Raw genomic sequence first — 19,674 nt, forward strand, 5'->3', positions numbered from 1 at the left:
GAACAAGAGCTGGAGGGCCTTACAATGGCTCTTCGATGCTTTAGTTCAGTAGTGACACAAATCATTTCTGCTCAGAGCCCACTGGTCAGAACTACTCACATGGCTCCAACTAAATACAAGGGGGCTGGGAAATGTGGAGGTACAGCAGGCTCTGAAGGGAGCAGTAAATATACCTAATAAATTATCTTCTGCTGTAAATCATAGCTGGCTACTTGTGTTTAAGATGCATATAGGTCTCTCAACATTCAAGTGGACAATTCAGTCTCTTTCCTGTTCCCCATCGCCAAAAAGTAAAACAGAAAAATCTATATTTTTTCCATTAACTCCATTCCTATCAAATGCAAATTCAGTTTTGCTAAAACCACCCACCAAAAATGGCCCACTCAGCTAGCTTCTCTTATATTTCAACTCAGACTATACTGTAAGAAACAAAAATTATCTAAGCCATATTTGCCATGTACCACATTAACAATGTGAGAAAATTATTTTTTAAAACTGTTGTCAATTAAGACATGGCTTATATTTTTCTCACTGGAATTTCCCAACATGGTTGCCCTGGTTAGGACAGCCAAACCAAGCCAAAGAGCAGATCCCTATGTCTGGGCATGCAGTCATTTGACTTCAATAGACTTTTCCCCTCGACATGTCATGTACTCTAAGAATGTAAAAGCTTTTAGTGCTCTAGCAAAGCTAAGGCCTAATCCAGCACAACCAGCATCACGGTAAATACTTACAGTATATGTTCCTTAATACAGTATATGCTTGTTAAAAATAATTCATTAGAACATATTAAACAGCCATTCACATGAGAGGGCTCCATCATTTTGTAAACTTAATAAACAACTACGTACATAGGCAACACTTTCAAACAGACCTGATCCTATAAAAGGTGTATTTTCTAACTGTATTTTACCTTGGCTTAGGTTAAAATATTCTTCAGCTGATAAAACACTAAACAAACCTGGTCTAGGTATTTTCCACAGAAAGAAATCTTATAGCTTGTAATGATGATGAAAACTCATAGCCTTTTTGTGTTCTTCATATAATTAAAATGAATGTGTCTCACTTATTTCTGTGGAGAAAGAAAAAATATCTGAAAATATAAAAGGATAATAAGACCTTCTATGAAACAGGCAGTTGAGAAGAAATGGTTTCCCAGTTGAGATGACTAACCTGGGTTCCAGAATATAAAAGAATATCATGCTGTGTTGCAGTATTACAAACAAATAAAACAGGCCGAAAAGAATCCCTCTTTCGCTTCTATAAAAAGAAAAATGCATCTTGCTCAATGCTCAATGTAAACATCACAAAACCTTGGTCAATGGTTTTATATTTAAAAAATGGTTTTGGGTCATCAGATAACTATAGCAACACAATGTGGAAAGAAAGTTCTTTAAATGAATAAAAATATATACAAAATTTCTTGTCTGTGTAGCCAAAGTATCAGCATTTTCCATATAGAACATCCAATATTTTGCTGCATTTTAATTAAGGTGTCTAAACATTATCACAAAGAACTGCAAATTGGTCAGAGCATGCAGTAAGGAAAATTAAGCTCTAAAGGCTTTTTATCACCATATTTCAGGAACCAAGGGTGTAAAATGTTCTAATTTGGGATATATTAAAAGCCATAAAAGGTCTTTCAAAAAGATTAATGGTACTTTGCTTGGATTTAAGATAAGGGCTTTAGCTGGTTGGAAAAGCAGGGCCCTGGCTGGACCCTTGAGGCATTCATCTTTACAGCCACTTGGAAGATTTGTAAAAGCGTCTGCATAACCTCAAGCAAATGTACGGCGACATTTTTTTAATTCCTTTCAATTTTACAGGTTTAGCGTGTGTAAATCATATTGGGTTGTAAAATAGATATAATGGCACATCCTTGTAACATAGTACAGATTTTTAAAAGACAAACTTCAAAATAAAGTTAGTTTTTCTTGCAAAATCTTGTCATTATAAAGTTTGCTGATAATCATTTGAAGCATCTGATTCAAACCGCTTAATCTAGCATAACTGTATATTTCTTATCTGTTTCAGAATATATTTTACTCATCTCAAAATTACTAGCTTGTAACAGATTTATAAAGTTTTCCTCCCTTTTGAACACTTTCAAGGCACTTATTTAAAAATACCAATTATCATACTTTAACTTTTTATGGAATAATAGGTCTCTATGAAAAATATTTATGCCATTCTCTTTTGTTCTTTAATTAAATGAAAACAGATGTTTTCTGAAGTAAAGCGGAACCATTACTGGAGTACTTAAAGTGTTAAGGTCTTTAATTTTTATATCAGTTTGGTCGACAATTCTTGATTGTCTTTACTCAAGCTCAACATTAATGTCAAGCAAGTTACCTAGGAGACGAAAGAGATCAAAGAGACAAAAACCCCTCCAATGTCTGATTAATCAAGCCTGCAAACAGCTTATTTCTTTTAGCCTGCATGCAAGTATGAAAATGAGATTCTGGGAGCCGAACATTGTGCAGATTTGTTCATTCTTATCAGAACAAAGCCAGCGGCAGCTTATTTCATGGATCATTGGCACTGTCATCAGTGCTACACAGAACGGGTGACAGCTCCTCATTTTGAGGCTTGAACAAAATTAGCAAAAAGTCGGCACAAATTAGCCTCTCATCTTTTTAGTAATATGACATTATTCATTTACTTTTTATCCAATTTTTAATTTTTTCCTTGTCAGCTATCCCTTTCTAGTGTCTCTTGCATAGCATCATAAAATGCCTTCCAAAAAATAAGCAAAGAAATAGCCAAAGTTGAAATAACGTACAAAGTTCAAGAAGCAAATAAGAAAAAGCACTTTCAATGACTGGTAATACTGTGTTTTTAAAAAATAACTTTCGAAACTCTGCACCAAGATTGATTTTTAAAAAACAGCTCAGAATGCCATGCAGCGAAGGAATTTTAAGAAACTGATGGTATATTTCAACAAAGAATACAATGTGACCAATGTGTTTCACTCAAACCACAATTCAATATGGTATGTGCTCTAGTAAATTCAAGACATCTACATATGAACTGGTACCTTTCCCTCCATGGTCACACCTGAGATGCCAAAGCCCTAGTGAAGCAAATAAGCTAGGCCATATCCAGTCACTTAACTCCTTCTTTAAATCAAATCATTTTCTGTTCTAAAAAATAACCTAATTTCACTGTTACCTTAAAATGTGCATGGACAGGTTTGCATATGTTTGCATGTTTGTGTACTACATATATCTGTATGTATGTACAACTGTATAAACAGCTATCATTTATTTTTATACCTACAACTCCTATCACTTTATTTCAAAGCATAACCCAACAAATCCTGTTTTTAAAACACATCAGATATATATACAAATATCTTTTATCATATATGTGTATATCCACATATTCATATATGTGTGCATATGTGCATATATGATTCATATACTCAACTCTGATTTCATAGTGAAATCATTTACATAACACCTGTTTTAATGATGACTATTAAGGCTTCATATTATATGTGGATTACAGTATTCCAAAGGAGGGAGAAGATGTTCTACTGTTGAAATTACTCCTGGATACAGACATTTATATTCAAGCAACTTATGCCATTCATAAGGGAAAAAAGCATTAAAAAATTAACCATAAGCTGTTAGATGCTTTACACATTCCCCGTAAGAAAGACAGTTTTTTAAAAGAACTGTGGTACTGTTTTCAGCAATTTCTTTATCTCTGTTCTTCTAAGTAAGAAAGCCTATTAACAAGCTTTGAACTTAAAATCACATTTACAATAATGTGCCATCAACAGTTTTATAAGCTAATTAGAAAAAGATTAATTAATGACTGGCTGCTAATAAAATGGCAATCATGAAGAAAGAAACCAAGGGTGCTAAGCTTCAACTACCACCAATTAAGAGCTAATTACAAACAAATTATATATGTGTTTTGCTGTGGGCTTTAATTTACTAAAATGGTTTTAATTAAAAGAGAAAACATGCTGATTAATTGAACTGCAGAAAAAATCTACAGTATAAACTGTGCTTTGTCTGTCTCTTTAATTAGGCTTGTAACATCTGAAATCTTTTAAGGTTAGTTAAAAGCACAGATAAACATAATTAAAGGACAGCATAAGGAATGCCATTCGAGGTGATCACCCAATCATACCCCAAAGGTTAAAAGAAAACATCCTCAATGTAATGAGATCTGAATGAGCACACCTAAAAACCTTAGAGAAAAAAACCATCACTGAACACTAGCCTTATTTTTCTGATGTTAAAATGCTGCAATGTCACGGCTGTGCACAATTTTGTATGGGAACAAACATATCTTTAAACTAGATGTAAAGAAATTCATCCAGGCCCTCTCCTACTTGGGAAGACACAGTTTATTTTCCATACACTTTGCTAATTGTTGATCTACACGTAATAGCTGAATTACTTGTAAGAACTAAGGAGAACAAGGCTTCAAAGAATTAAAACAGCCCTTTAAAAGCCCCCCCAGATAATGTGCGGAATGCAAAATGGTACACAGAGGAACTTTTAAATTAAAAAGCACTGAAAAATGACCAAAGTTAATGAATGAGAGCGAGTTCTAGATGATCCTCAACAGACACATATACCCTTCCCAAAGGCAGAGTTCCCACCTTCCCTAGGTGGCGAATTAGCTGCTGACCAACACAAGCCTATTTGGTGAGAGGTTTTTTCCCTCCCCAGTCTCCTAGATTCTTTCTCATTGCTGATTAGTGAAATATACCAAAAAGAAAATGGTCTCCTAAACTCTACTCCTTTACTGGAAAGTGTAATAATAAGCAAACAAAAGAAAAAGTAAGGGACAGAAGGCACAGTAGTAAAATTTGAAAGAGAGACATAAAATATATTTTGCCGGAGAGTGCAGATATTAGATGACTCTGTATGAAATAATCATTTAAAAAAAAAACAACCATTTGCTTTTACAGCAAAACCTAGATTATATTTGTCATACACATCCGACACTAGCAAAGACTTCCTTTCCATAAAAATAAAATGTTGATTTGGAGATATTAAATTTAAACCCTTAAAATACATATAATACTTAATGCATTTTTACTATGTTTACTCAGTCTTCAGTGGCTAGAAATCACAATTAAGACAATAGAAAAGACGTGCAACCTTTCCGCAGGGTCACAGGTTCCAGTGGTAAATTGTTAGAACAGCTAATTGGAATACACCGTTAAGCTTCGTATCTGAGCAAACCATTTTACCTCAGAAACATGGTTGTCAAGACATTTCTACACAAAGTATTCACAAAAACAGAAAAAAGATCTGCTTCACTATAACATTGTCTTTCAATTCACTTTCAATTTTTTTTTTTTGATGCAAACATAATGGCATTGACTAGAAGTAACTTTAAACTTAAGCTTGAGAACATCTCTAGTTCAAAATTTAAACAAATGTTTTGAACTCCAGATACAATAACACTCCAGGTACTCTGATCAAAATTGTATTATTTGGGGAGAGTTTTTTTTCCCCCAGGGGGAGGGGACTTCAAGCGCCTTTTCCACCAAGATAACAGCACTTGCATCTACATAAAACTAATAACTGAAATGAAAAGGAAGAATTGTAGTCGAACCCTCTCAAGGAAACCAAAAGCTAACAACAAATGACTGGAAAAGTCCTCCTGAATATTAGAGCAAGTGCTACAGCATCCACAGCACTTTTGAGAAAGGACTACTTCTCAGATGTTAACATAAAATGAAAAATCTGTCTCCTCAAATGTACATATATAGTCCTCTTCTAGGAGAATGCCTTCAGATGTTCTACGCAATTGCTTTACAGAGTTTAGGCTACAAATTAACAGTCTACCCAAATTTAGAAAGCATTTAATTCACTTAGTTATAAAATAAAACTTGAACAATTCAAACTTTATTTTTTTTAAATGGCCATTCCTACCTTCTTGAAATATTGACAAACTATTACTACTTCAAAATTATTAACTTTACCTGTATTTTGAAATCCAAAAATTTAAGCAGTCCACTTCATTTGTAATAAAATTAAAATTCAATTCCTGGCACAATTCATTCTGCCAATACAACATCTATAAAGAGGGTACCATTAAAATGAGATATATATATGTTTATTATTTCTACCTGTGATACACCGTGGTTATATACTCAATAATATTAAACTCAACAGCACTAAAGGCTAAAGTCATTGCCTTAGTTCCTTTTTTATAAGTTCAAAAAACGAGCTTTAAAATATGAAAAATTTTATCGTATCATGATTCTAAATCAAAGGGTTTTGGATTCAACAAAGATGGCAGTGCATTATAACCATAGGATCTCAGATGTAAATATTATATTAAATGCCTTGCAAATCATCAAAAACCAATATGATTACTCTTTGTAGCTTGTGCAAAACTGTTATAATGTTACAACATGAAATTCTGGTGTTTTCAAGGAGTCAGGTTTACTCTGCCGTCAAAGACCATCCTGTTTCAGCTATTTACAGAAAAAGCACAATCTTTAAGGGCATAAAAAAGCTCAAATGAAATTCACAGGCAACCTCTTTTTCCCCATTCATTTCTGCCATCACACTATACAGGTATAATGGAAATCAACCTGAGCAATAGGTATGATGCTTTGGATGGCGGACACTCACTGTTCTGCAGCCAAACCAAGTTGGTTTTTATCTACAGCAGGCTAACATGAAGATGCCTAGAGAGAAATTCCCTTTTATGTGAGGTTCAATCTAAGTAATCAGTAGTAAGCAGCTACTTCTTTAACATTATTAACTTTACCCGTATTTTAAAATCCAAAATTTTAAGCACTCTACTTCATTTATAATAAAAAATTAATTTATTAAATAAAATAAACTTTATAAAATTAAATTAAAATAATTTATTTATTACAATTTTTAGTTAAGTCTGTTTCCTTAGCTAAATCTAGGCTTTAGCACTTAATCTTAAAGTATTTGTTTCTATTGTTTTCTATAAATTGGTATGATTTAGATTTTAATAAACATAATGTATAAGAAAAGAAAGTATCAAAACGTGGCATTTTCAATGATCATTATCAATGAATGGAATGTACATCAAACCAAGTCTGAGTTTAACAAGCCACAAATATGCTCAAATACTTGAATGTGTATTTTACACACATACACACACACACATATTTCAAATTAGAACAGTTTCATCAGTATGACACAAACCCAACTATATGTTTCTACTTCATCTCTCCTTCAAGACTTTTAATAAAGTATTTAATCAACAGGAGGGACAGTCTCAACCACATTACATGATAAAACCAAAGATGATGGCAAAATCTAGGCTTCAAACATGTGAACGTGATTGAGTCATCCCCCCAAACCAGATTCTACACATCTTAATGTCATCATTAATTCAAGAGAACATGATTCTGAAAAACTATGTTCTTGCTCTATCACAACAGGAACACACTAACAGTCTTATTTTGGAATACCGTTTGTGTGTCTGTGGTTTTTTTTTTTCTTTTTAAGAACTATTTTCAAGGCCTATTCTCAGACATGGTTCTACTTTTGGCTTCATTTTTCTCAATACTGATGCTGCCCCATTGGTTTCATAGGCTTATAAATGTTAAACATCAAAAATTAGTTTCACTTATTATGGTTGGAAAAGGCTTTAAGAACTCTGGGATCTGTGCCTCTGAGCAAAGGCTTTATCAGCAGGTCCCAGTCACTGCTGCTTGAAAAAAGAAAATGGTACTGATGAAAACCAATATACCTGATTTCCAAAAGGACACCTACCATGCACGTATACATTTAATTCATAAAGGGCTTCTGTCCCCAAACTCACACTTAGTTCTCAAAATCCCATCTCATATCCACAGTGATTGGTACCAAGGAGATAAATATGTAAAATTAAATCTCAAACCAAACTATTCATTCAAAAATTCCATCTTGATTATTCTTCACGGGTGCTTAATGAAAGTAACATCAGTATCTTTCCAATGCCTGTGTCTGAACTGCAAACATTTTCCAGATGTTTTTCCACTTATACAGGGCAAAGAACAAGGCCTAAATTATTTTTCTTTTAATCAGAATGCTATAATCTGATTAAAAGAATGCTATAATCCCACATCAAATAAATTTATTTGTATGAACATAAAAAGAACACTGAGGAAAACATTTACTATTCTTACATTTACAAGTGCTGAAAATCTCATGTATCTCTAAAGCAATCTCATTTGTCAAAAAGTGTGACAGGAAATAGCCCTTAAAAAATGGAAAACATCTAGTCAGTATCATACAATTCCCATTTCTAAAACTGCAGTATGACAAAAAAAAAAAAAGAATCCTAACATCCTCAAAGGAAACTCACATGTCTGAAACCTCTAAGGCACTAGTTCTGTATGCTTTGACAAACAGCTTCAAACTGCACATAGAAGGAAAGCTTGCAGTGAATGGTAATGTGGCAGACAAGGACAGAGTGCATATGCAACTGCTGGTGGGCAGAATGTCACATGGTGACCCTACACCAACCCAGTGCATCATTTAGGAAAACTTTATCCAAATCCCAATTGTCCACATTTACTGAGAAATTTAACAAAGACACATAAAAGATACTATAATCCAATAGCTCACTTAAGCCAAGTTTTAGATTTAGTTTGCCAGGTGACGATTAAAAGTACAATGAGGTCATATTTTAAAGATCAAAAGAAATTTGGCAGTCACCATAATAAAAACTGTCACAAGCAAGAAAATCAGCAGTGGACACTAAAACAAACGGGGAAAACATAAGAAAGAGAACATTTACACAGTCTCAGATTATCTCCTAACTCCCCACAAGATACTTATTTATTCCAAAGGAAGAAACAATAACGTCACAGTGGAGAAATCTGGAGACACTACCCGAAGTAGTTAATCAAAGTAACACCATCAGGAAAGGGACAAAGAGACTGCATGAGTCTCTGGATCGCTGACACTGAGAAACACACATTACTCCCAGGATTTTCCTGCCAAAAATGCACAACCTAAAATTAATCATGAGGAAACAGCAGACAATCAAAATTGTAAGGGACACGCTACAATGTAACTGGCCTCTTCAGAAATATTAAGGTCCTGAGAAACAAAGAAAGACTGAGGAAACATTCCAGATTAAAAAAACTAAAGAAACATGATGACAAAATGCAAAGTCATTGACCAGGAAAAAGAACTTTCTTTTGCTATAAATGGAATTAGCGGGACACCTGGCAAACTTCAATCAATTATGTCAAACTAGAAAACATGAAGGCAAATGTTGTAAAATGTTAGTATTTCCAGTATCTGAGGGAAAGGTAAATAGGAAATCTTTTTACAAATTTCTCAACTTTTTGAAAGTCTGAAATAATTGCAAAATATAAAGGATATTGTTTTTTTTGTTTGTTTGTTTTAAGTAAAATGTGTTCAACTCAAAACTTCAGCATTACTAACTCTACTAAAAGGAACATAGAACCTGCAGTAAAATAAATGCTTCTTTGTGAATTCCCCTTGTTTCAGATGGGGGTACTAATAAGCAGAAAAAGATAAAAAGATGGACAGTTGTGCATAGATCACATGGAGTCCACATTTTAACCCTGAAGACTAGGCTTTGCCTTACCTTTTCTTCCTTTAGCAAAGCAAACTCTGAGGAAACTGACTGACTTGGGGGATTCTGCTGGTCAGTCACTTGCTACTTGGAAGAGATCACACAATACACAACTCTGGGATCTTCCAAAAGGAAGAATGGACAAGTAACGGCAATAGGACACCAGTTTGTTAAGTCCTGTGATCCTGTAGAGACCAGTGAAGAGAAAAAATCCATACTATTTCTAAGAACAATAGGGCAGCCATACTCTATGTCTCTGTTGGTTTTTCTTATGTGCCTGTCTTACGCTTTACTTGGAACTATCTCACAGACTCCAGAGCAGCCAGCATCTGACAGCAACTGGTAACACATTTCCAGAATTGTTAAAGGGATTCAAGAGACACTTGTTCAACATACGGCAGGACATGGAATACTTCATCATCACTAGTAATGCATTTAAGTATCAGTTCTCTAGAAGGTTCTGTTTCTGATCCAAATGAGGTAGATATTCAGACCAGACTTGCACCAGCTTCTGCATCCCTAGGGACTAGTTACTGCTGCCTTGTGTGCTTTTCAGTCCCTGAAAGCTCCCTTAAATCTTCAGCCACTCCTCACTATACTCCCCCATCCTTAGAGCCAGAAAGGTATCTACGCATTGGAGTCTCTTCCAACCCCACAGGCACTGCCCCTCCCCACCATTTCCTGACATTTTCATGGTCAACTCTCCAAAATTTGGAGATTAGATATACTACTGGTATAATTTTGCTATACTTTCAAGTACAATCACTTGAAAGTATATACTATACTTGGAAGTAACTATACTTCCAAGCTGGTCAAGAAACGAAGCCACTTTTCTAAAAGCCTTTCTATGGAAATAACAGTTTCAAGTGCCAAAAGAGTCTACTCACTAACAAACAAAAGAGACTATGTTTGTTGAATAGAATTTTAAAGACGATTTTCAGCACAGATCTCATTATAGGGAGAAGGACTTCTACTTTATTCATATTGAAGAAGCCACTGTAATAACAACTAACACTGAAATCCTACTGAGTTTGTGGCACCATTCAACACACTTTCAAATTCACTTTATTAAAATGAGATACCTGTACCTTTCAATTCTAAAATAGATTAATAAAATGTTGTTATACACAATGAAAGCTATACTCAATGAATCAAAATATGGCTGCCTTAGAGATGAAACAGAGTAATGGTTAAACTGTACGCACAAGAACTTATAAGATGGGAAGGGGAGAATTGTATCTTATAAGAAAAAAAAAAACAGTGAAAATACTTTGTGATCTAGCACTTTCACTTCTGGGTACATACCCAAAAGAACTGAAAGCAGGCATTCAAACAGATATTTGTACACCAATATTCATAGTAGCATTTTTCATAATGATCAAAAGGTAGAAGTAACCCAAGTGTCCACTGAAAGATGAATACATAAGCAAAATGCAATATAAACCCAGAATGTAAGAAGTACATACAATGGAGTATTATTCAGCCTTAAAAAGGAAAGGAATTCTGACACATGCTGCAACATGGAGCAAATCTGAGGATACTATGTTAAGTGAAATACGCCAGATGCAAATGGACAAATATTAAATAATTTCACTTATATGAGATACCCATAGCAGTCAAATTCATGGAGACAGAAGAGTAGCTGTCCAAGGCTGGGTGGAGGGGAGAATGGGTACAGAGTTTAATGGGTACAGAATTTCAGTTCTGCAAGACAAAAAGCTTTGGAGGAAGATGGTGATGGTTGGATAACAATGTGAATGTATTTAATGCTACCGAACTGCACAGTTAAAAATGATTAAGATGGTAAATTTTATGTTACGCACATTTTACAATTAAAAAATACCTTATATAAAATGTCAGCTTATTTTCTGAAAGGCCAAATAACTGCCATTTGTGTTATTTCTTGGCTATTTCCCTAAATTAAGTCCACGGCTTTATAATTTCCTTTACATTAGTCATTAATATATATTCTCTCTCACACACACACAAACACATTCACACACATTATACACAGAAGTATTTAATGTGACAAATGATTTTAAAAGGTTTAAAGAAAAAAAGATAATTTCTGAATCCCCTTTCTGAACTTGTTTTTCCCTACGCCAAAAAATTCACAAGATACTTAAAGCCTGCAGTCAAAAAAAAAAACAAAACGAAAAATGCAAAAATCACAACAAACATCCATCCACAGTAGATATTTTTACATCAGATCTAACGATGGAAGAGTGCAACAGTACTTCCATAGAAGAATTTGCTGAAATCACAAAGTTATCTCTCGTCTCAGTTTAGGATAGAAAGTCCACCTGCAAGTCAGAATAGCGAGTGTGGCCAGTAATTTACCCAGATAACCCATGATGCTCTCTATGTAACAAAACACTATGGAGTAGTTTAAGTCTGAGGTGAAGGAGGGAAGGATCAAGGCACTAAAAAAGACTGGGGTGGAGAGATTTTTTCCTAGAAAGGAAAAAAAAGGAATTACAAAACAACAAAAATAATAAAAACACCTGCCAATATGAGCTCTTTAATCTATACTGATATTAATGCTCAACTGGGGGAATTCGCCCACACCCCACCTCCAGGTGTATAAGTCAGAATCTTCTTGTGGTCTTCTGTACTTGGAAAAAGAATATCCAATATATCTATTAGTTTTACACTATAGAAAAAAAGAAAAAAGACTCAAAATTCTTTAGGGCTGAGGGGGGATGTGCTGAGCAAACAGTAAGAAAGCATTTTACCAAGGGTTAAGAAAAGGTTGAGGGATGTGACCTTAGAATACACAGTTGCCCTCAGAGTTCAAATGAGTTAAAGATGCAAATGGAAAAGAAAGCTAGCATTTTAATCATACCTGAAACAAACCTCTCTGATCTAGGTAAAATCTAAGGTTCAGTATCAATCATGGATTATTTCTAGCAAGAGTTTTAGACCAGAATGATTTAAATGACAGAATGAGAGAGAAGAAAATGGACAAAAAGGAAAACCTTAGATGAAATATTTTAATACTGAACTTATTAATGATCGTAAAAAGAATACACATTCATTTTAGAAAATTTGAAAACACAGAAAATGTGTAACCCATTTGACTCACCTCTCGAGTAGCTAGCTGGTTGCTAAGTTCCTCAGCCTTCTCAATATTCCACTCCTCCACAGCCTGGTCTATCCTCTTTTCAAGGCCTGACTAGAAAGAAAAGAAACCTAAAATTAAGGGCAGGAAGAAAAGCAAACATTGCTAGCCAAGACCATGTCACAGGATTATACTGAATGTGTTACACATGTAGACCATTTAATTCTCACAGTAACACCAGAAGGTAGCTGCTACCATTCCCATTGGTACTGGCTGAAACAGTAAATGGCTTACCTGAGGTCATATAACTTCTTGAACTAATAAAAATAAGATGCAAATCCAGATTTTTGTGAATCAAAGCCTATGCTTTTCCTTAATAACAACAATAATGTTGATGACAACAATAGCTAAAAATTATGGAGTGTTTATTACGTGGCAGATTCTGGGCTTAGTACTGTAAGAAGGCTCATTTAATTCTTATAACAACACCATGAATAATAATGCTATCCTGTTTTAAAGGTGAGGAAACAGAGCCTGAGACTCCTGAACTTGGCCAAAGCCACAGTCTGTAAGTAGTAAAGCCATCACATGAATTCAGGTTTGCTCAGAGCCTGCATTCTCAACCACAAGTTTCTTCTGTCTCTTTTCTTACTGCCCATTCCTATAGCTCAAGACTTTCAATCAATAGCCTCCATAGTCTTTGACTATGACCATTAGGCTGAATATTAAACAGCAGAGGAAAATTACACATAAGATTGATTTTATTTTCTTATGTATATGTTTTTATTTACTAAAGATACTTCAGGAAATTATAATTAGTATTTTCATGGGATTACCAAACAGACTAGGGTAGAATGCATCACACATTTATAAAAAGATGCTTAGACTTAAATAACTGCAGTTCTAGCTTGTGAAAATAGTTACTACAGATAATAAAAAATTTAAAATATGGTCTAATATATGCTTCTTAGAAGCAAATTTTATCCCAACAATGTCTTATCTAGTCTCTTAACTTCCACATTCACTGTTAATACTCTACCTCTTATAGACTTCTCCTTATTTAATAACAGAAGTCCTAAGAATGTCTCTTCCATCAGCATATTGCTTGATTATGCCAGTCAACTGAGAGAATTCTGTTCCTGTGTAGCCTTTGTTGAGATGAGATGTAAAAAATAACAACATAATTTGCCTGAACAGATTACAGAAACAAAGACCAGTAAGGTTGTCACTGATGTCTGTTGCTAAGAGAAGATGATTCCTTCTCACAGACCCCACCTAAGTATTTAATACCTGCAAGGACAACAGACTTTTCTGCTTGCTTTCCTGTTTAGCTGGAGACCATTCAACAGAGCTTCATAGTTTTTGACCTGAGGCCATAAGGATCTAATGCTCACCTCCCATTCTTGCCCTGTGATCATCTACCAGTCTCCAGAAACAGCTCTTTCTTCCATTTCTACAGAACTCCTCTCTTAATGGTCCAAACACCATCCTGGGACCTCTAACTTGATGCACTTCAGAAATCTATACTCTAGGCCAGTGCCGCTTCAGTCACGGCCTGTGGGCCAGGTCTGGTCTGTACACAGTGCCTACCCACGAACCGTTTATTTCGGTCCATGTAAAGATAAGTAGCTTGTGCCAGAATACAAATCAGCTTCATGACTAAACACAGTTTTGTAGTGGTCGGGAGTGCTGATACACACCTTTAGTCCCAGAGCTACTAGGGATGCTGACAGAAGAGGATTGTTTGAGCCTAGGAGTTTGAGGCTGCAGTGGGCTATAATCACACCACTGCAGTTTAACCTGGGTGACACAGCAAGACCCTGTCTCTTAAAAACAACAACAAAACAGTTTGTCTAGATGGCTTTTGCTGGGGGTGGTGGGGGACTAGAATTTCTCCATGAGGAAAGTAGTATACTGAGTTACATTCAGGCACACACTCCTTATCTCTTTGTATATCAGTGCACTTGGAGTAAGATTGCTGTATGTCATGTTACAGACACTGCCCGGAAGTTCCACCTCCAAAACTTCATAATCTAGAATTCTACTCCCTGAATACAATTCTTCCACTCACCCTAAGTCTTTTTACCTAACACATCTGCTTTGCCTTTACTGGAACCTCATTCCCTGGCACAGTCCTTCAGTCCCTTCTTAGATCCTCTTCTTCTTCCTCTCTAACTTGCAACCCACAATTACCATTATTAACTAAACTCTAAGCTAGTGGTTCTCAAAGTTTAAGTGCTGAACTAGCAGTATCAACGTTACCTGGAAACTTGTTGGAAATGCAAATGCAAATTCTGTGGAAAAACTCTGGACTAGGGTCCCAGCAATCCATATGATTCTGATGCATGCTAAAATATATGTCAACTGTGTCTTTTTTTATTTTTTGGTGACAGAGTCTCATTCTGTCACTAGGCTGGAGCGCAGTGGTGCAATCTCAGCTCACTGCAACCTCCGCCTCCTGGGTTCAAGCGATTCCCCTGCCTCAGCCTCCCAAGTAGTTGGGACTACAGGCATATGCCACCACGCCCAGCTAATTTTTTGTATTTTAGTACAGATGGGGTTTCACCGTGCTAGCCAGGATGATCTCAATCTCCTGACCTTATGATATGCCTGCCTTAGCCTCCGAAGTGCTGGGATTACAGGCATGAGCCACAACAGCCAGCCATGTCCTCCTTCTCAAAACTACCCACTATCTCCTCTGGTTGTCCCTTAATCACAGCGTTCCTCAAGTTTCTGACTAGCATATTTTTCCTTACTTTTCACCCTCCCCAGTAATCTCCTCTGTCCTGGAGCTTCAATTACTTTTTATGAGCTGGTGGCGTTCTCTAAATAATTAAATACACCTGACTTCCCCCTGTACCGATACCTACATCTCCAGCTACTTGCTAATCATCTTCACACTGAAAGCCTGCAAAGGCAAGGTCTTCAATTTCATGATGTCTGTAACAAGCCCATTACTTGCTGTCCCGCTTTTCCTCCTCCATAGTCACCCTTGATAGAATCCTCAGTTATCTTCAATGCTTCCAACCCCTTGCTCCTATCTGAACTCTATTTTGGCAAAGGTCTCTCATTTCTTCCTTCTGTGCTTCTTCAGGGGCATGCAATCCCTTATTTGGAATATTATAACAATCTCCAAACTAGTCTTCTCTTTCTGAAACAGGTATCATTACCCAGCTTAAAGCATTATTTCATATTCCCTTTTAATAACACCCCACTCCCTTCACAAAGGGGTCCCCAAATGCTTTCTCAGCCCCATCTTCAGCAATGCTATGCTTTTTAATCTCTAGCCACATTTACCATTATCTTAATGTTCCCTGTGCCTCTGATGTGCTTCTCTTGGAAAAATATTAATCATTCCTTTAGGCTCACGTCGAATGTTACCTTCCCTATCTATGTAGAGCTCCTCAGCCCTACATTCCTATGACCCCATCACCCTCCGCAAACCCCATACAAGGCTCTCCACACTGTACTGTTGCTGTACCTTGTGTCCCTTCAGCATTTAACTTGTCTGACACACTACAGCAAGTTGTGTATTCTCCCCTCTTGGGTCCTATACTCAGTGGGAGCAGGCTGTGTGTCACCGGCTTGGTGTGTCCCAGAATCCAGCCCAGTTCCTTCTACATAGAAGACATTAATTCAGTCTGTGCTACTGAGCTGATGTTCACACTGCAGCCATCCATGTTTGCATTCATTCTAAAAGGACCCCACTCAAACTGGGAACATTTATTACACACCAACTACTCTGAGGAGCTTCCAAGAGAATTCACAACAGTAATATTGAAGTAATAATGCCCCTATGGTTAAAAAAAGGTACATGTATTGTACTCATTTATATATGCATCTATCCTGGTACTAGAATATATGTACCCTCAAGGGCATGGGGAGTATCTTCTCCATCCTGGGCTCACAGAGCTTAAAATAGTACCTGCACCTAGAGCTTTACTATTTAATTTATATTGAAAATAGTTATTTTATTTAAAAAATGTAAATACAACAGTCTCACTTTCCTGTGCAGAATATTAGGCATCGCCTCAAATGTCACTGACACATATTTGTATGTGTCAAAATGTATTTGTACAAAACATTAATATCAAACTACAAGTTTCCTTGCACTACAAATTCTTGCATAGCCTGATACCTCAACTCAGAACTTATCCAATCTCATGCAAGGAAGCAATCAACCTAGACCTGCTCCAACCTTTCATCTCAGCAACATGCTCACTAACAGCTTCCATTCTTAAGCCTTTCCATTCCCCCAGCCATACAGAGCAGAATCTAAAGGTAACAGCATATTACAGTGGAAAGAGCACAGGACTGGAAGACAGGAGATGTGGTCAAAGCTCTGGGTAAATGACATACTTGACTCATAAGCCTCTGTTTCCTCAAAGGTAATGAAAAGACTGGCTTCAATGAGTAACCCTTCTAGAAATAAAAATTCTAGATTTCTATCACATTTTCAACTTTGTTTTTAGCCCTTTTATCTCTCTTTCTGGCAATTTATTTAAATAAAAGGTAATAGCTTCTTTTAGCTCTGAAAAACTCCTGGTTCCATGTACAAACTTTGTTTCCATAAGAACATATTAATATTCCAAATACACTCAAAACACTTAGTAAAACATTCCCATCTCCTTAAAGACTGTAAGTTCATAGCAGCTCACAAAGAGCACAGCTGGCAGGGTCAGACCTAGGTTCAGACTGGCTCCTCTACTTATGAATTAAGCAACCCTGAGTGAGTTTCTAAACCTCTGTGGGTTGCAGTTATCTCACATGCAATAAAATGAGAATAAAACCACATTCTCTGCAAGATTATGATGAGTCAAAGAACATATATATAAAATACCTAGCCACATTTTTAGAATATAGTAGTCATTCAATAAATAATAAGCTGCTCCTATTATAAAACCTAAGTATCAGGATACCATTATCACAAAAGAGAAGGCTTATCTCTATAAGGCTACAGACTGGATCATACTTCTTCAAGCTCAGACTCAAGTACAAGACTCAAGCAGTCAACTTTGTCAGTAAATAGTCTCATGAACTAGAGTCTGAGTATTAAGGCTTTTTGAAAAGTTTTAAGCTAGACTCAAGAGTAGCCTTTGACTTATCTAGGATGTCTTCCACACTACAGGAGTGGCAGGAGGCACAGAGGAGCTACTGATAGCCTGCAGCGCCTTGGTGTGCTTCTAAGTTGCCTTTTGGTTAGAATCAAAACATAATTTACGATATATCTCAACACAAACCTGGGAATGGCAATTTGGCCACAGGTGAAAAATTCATCTAAACGAAGTATCTAACCCACAAGGCAACAACTGCCAATTAATAAAGTTTTACCATAAATGTCAAGAAGATAGGACTACAAATATCTAAGAAATGTGTGGGTACTTGGTTTAACATTGTGGGCTAACATCTATATGTGCATATGTAGAATAACTTTTCATATGTGGTTAAAGCTTTTAAAGTCAAACCATACCACAATATATTTATATGAAAATTCTGCTACTAAATATTTATTTGGTTAATATATTCAATTTTTAAAGCTTAACACAAATGAATTATCCATTGAAGTTTGCATTACTGAACCTAAATATCTAAGAAAAAATAAGGCAATCTCTTTATAAAGAAGGGCAGTGGGGGAGAGGAGAAGAGGTACTTTCATACGTAAATGTAAATCATGTATTTATTTATAACTTTGTTAACTTTACATATATATATAATCATACCTACTTAAAATCACTTGAGTCAGCTGGGTGCAATGGCTCATGCCTGTAATCCCAGCACTTTGGGAGGCCAAGGCAGGCGGATCACGAGGTCAGGAGTTCAAGACCAGCGTGGCCAATATGGCGAATCCCCATCTCTACTAAAAATACAAAAATTAGCTGGGTGTGGTGGCGCACACCTATAGTCCCAGCTACAGGAGGCTGAGGTAGGAGAATCATTTAAATCCACGAAGTGGAGGATGCAGTGAGCTGAGGTCGCACCACTGCATTCCAGCCCAGGCAATAGAGCAAGACTCTGTCTCCAAAAAAAAAAAAAAAAAAAAATCATATGAGTCAGGTAAATAAAAACCCCATTCAGAAAAATCTAGATTTGGGACCAAATGACTTGGGTTTAAAGTCTCATTTCACTTCTCACCTGGTTTGTTTTCTTAGGCAAATTATGCTAAGCTTCGGTTTCTTTATCCGTATGAGAATAACACTGGTCCTATCAACCCACCCCACAGGAAACACAGAGGAACCAAGAGGCAATGGTTTGTAACTGATACCAGGAGATCTTCATGGTACCACCTCAACACTCCTCATACCTCTCTCACCACACGCCTAAACCTCCCTCTCCTATACCTCCTCCCTCCACCCACCCATGGAAGCCAGACTTTTAACTGATCTATGTATTGGAGAACCATGTTAAGAGTCTGTTTGGAAAAAGCACTCTGCTTAAAAAAAAAAAAAACAAGTTTGAAAAAGCTACACTATACAACAGCAGTTTCCTCTCATAAAAAACTTGAAAAATCCATCAAAGACACTGTACAATTACTCTAACATTTAATAAAGTACCTCTGGTTTTTCATGCCAAAAAGTATCCATTAGGTATACATAAAACTACTTCAATAATGACTGCTGACTAATCAAACTGATTCAACTAAAGAATACTTGAGACATTTATAGTGAAATTAATGAGTGAAATTTATTCTAAAGAAATTCCCACAGATTCAAAATAATTATGCTATGATTACAGAATTACTAGTAAGTCCCAGAACTGCTGCCAGAAACACAATTATAGCTGTATTTAATACAAAGAACACTTTAAAACAGCTTTGGATATTAGGAAGATTATGTTTAAAAAATACAAGCCTCTGCATTGTCTGAGAGGCAGGTGACAGCAGTGCTGTAAACAGACATTCTTGGTTGAGCAACAGTTTCAGCTTGGCAGTGTTCCAAAAAAGAAAAAAGGGGGGGAAAAAAACACTGCACGATAGACACAGATTAAGAAGTTTGTTTTGTTTTACCATTCTAGAGGGTTGAGTAAATACAAAATAAAAGGTTCTCTCAGATATGGTA

General features: G+C 36.1%; 1 protein-coding gene across 5 annotated transcripts in view; it reads right to left on the bottom strand.

Moving 5' to 3' along the window:
- Window positions 1-19,674, bottom strand: part of FAM204A (family with sequence similarity 204 member A) — a 37,281-nt gene that overhangs the window by 7,495 nt on the left and 10,112 nt on the right. For all 5 annotated transcript variants that reach the window (XM_010388877.2, XM_030941139.1, XM_010388878.2 and 2 more), the window contains one exon: window positions 12,644-12,733. In XM_010388877.2, the coding sequence (XP_010387179.1) occupies window positions 12,644-12,733 (90 nt within the window). The remainder of the gene's footprint in view (window positions 1-12,643; window positions 12,734-19,674) is intronic.

Source organism: Rhinopithecus roxellana, chromosome 11 (assembly GCF_007565055.1).
Source record: "Rhinopithecus roxellana isolate Shanxi Qingling chromosome 11, ASM756505v1, whole genome shotgun sequence".
Taxonomy (NCBI): domain Eukaryota; kingdom Metazoa; phylum Chordata; class Mammalia; order Primates; family Cercopithecidae; genus Rhinopithecus; species Rhinopithecus roxellana.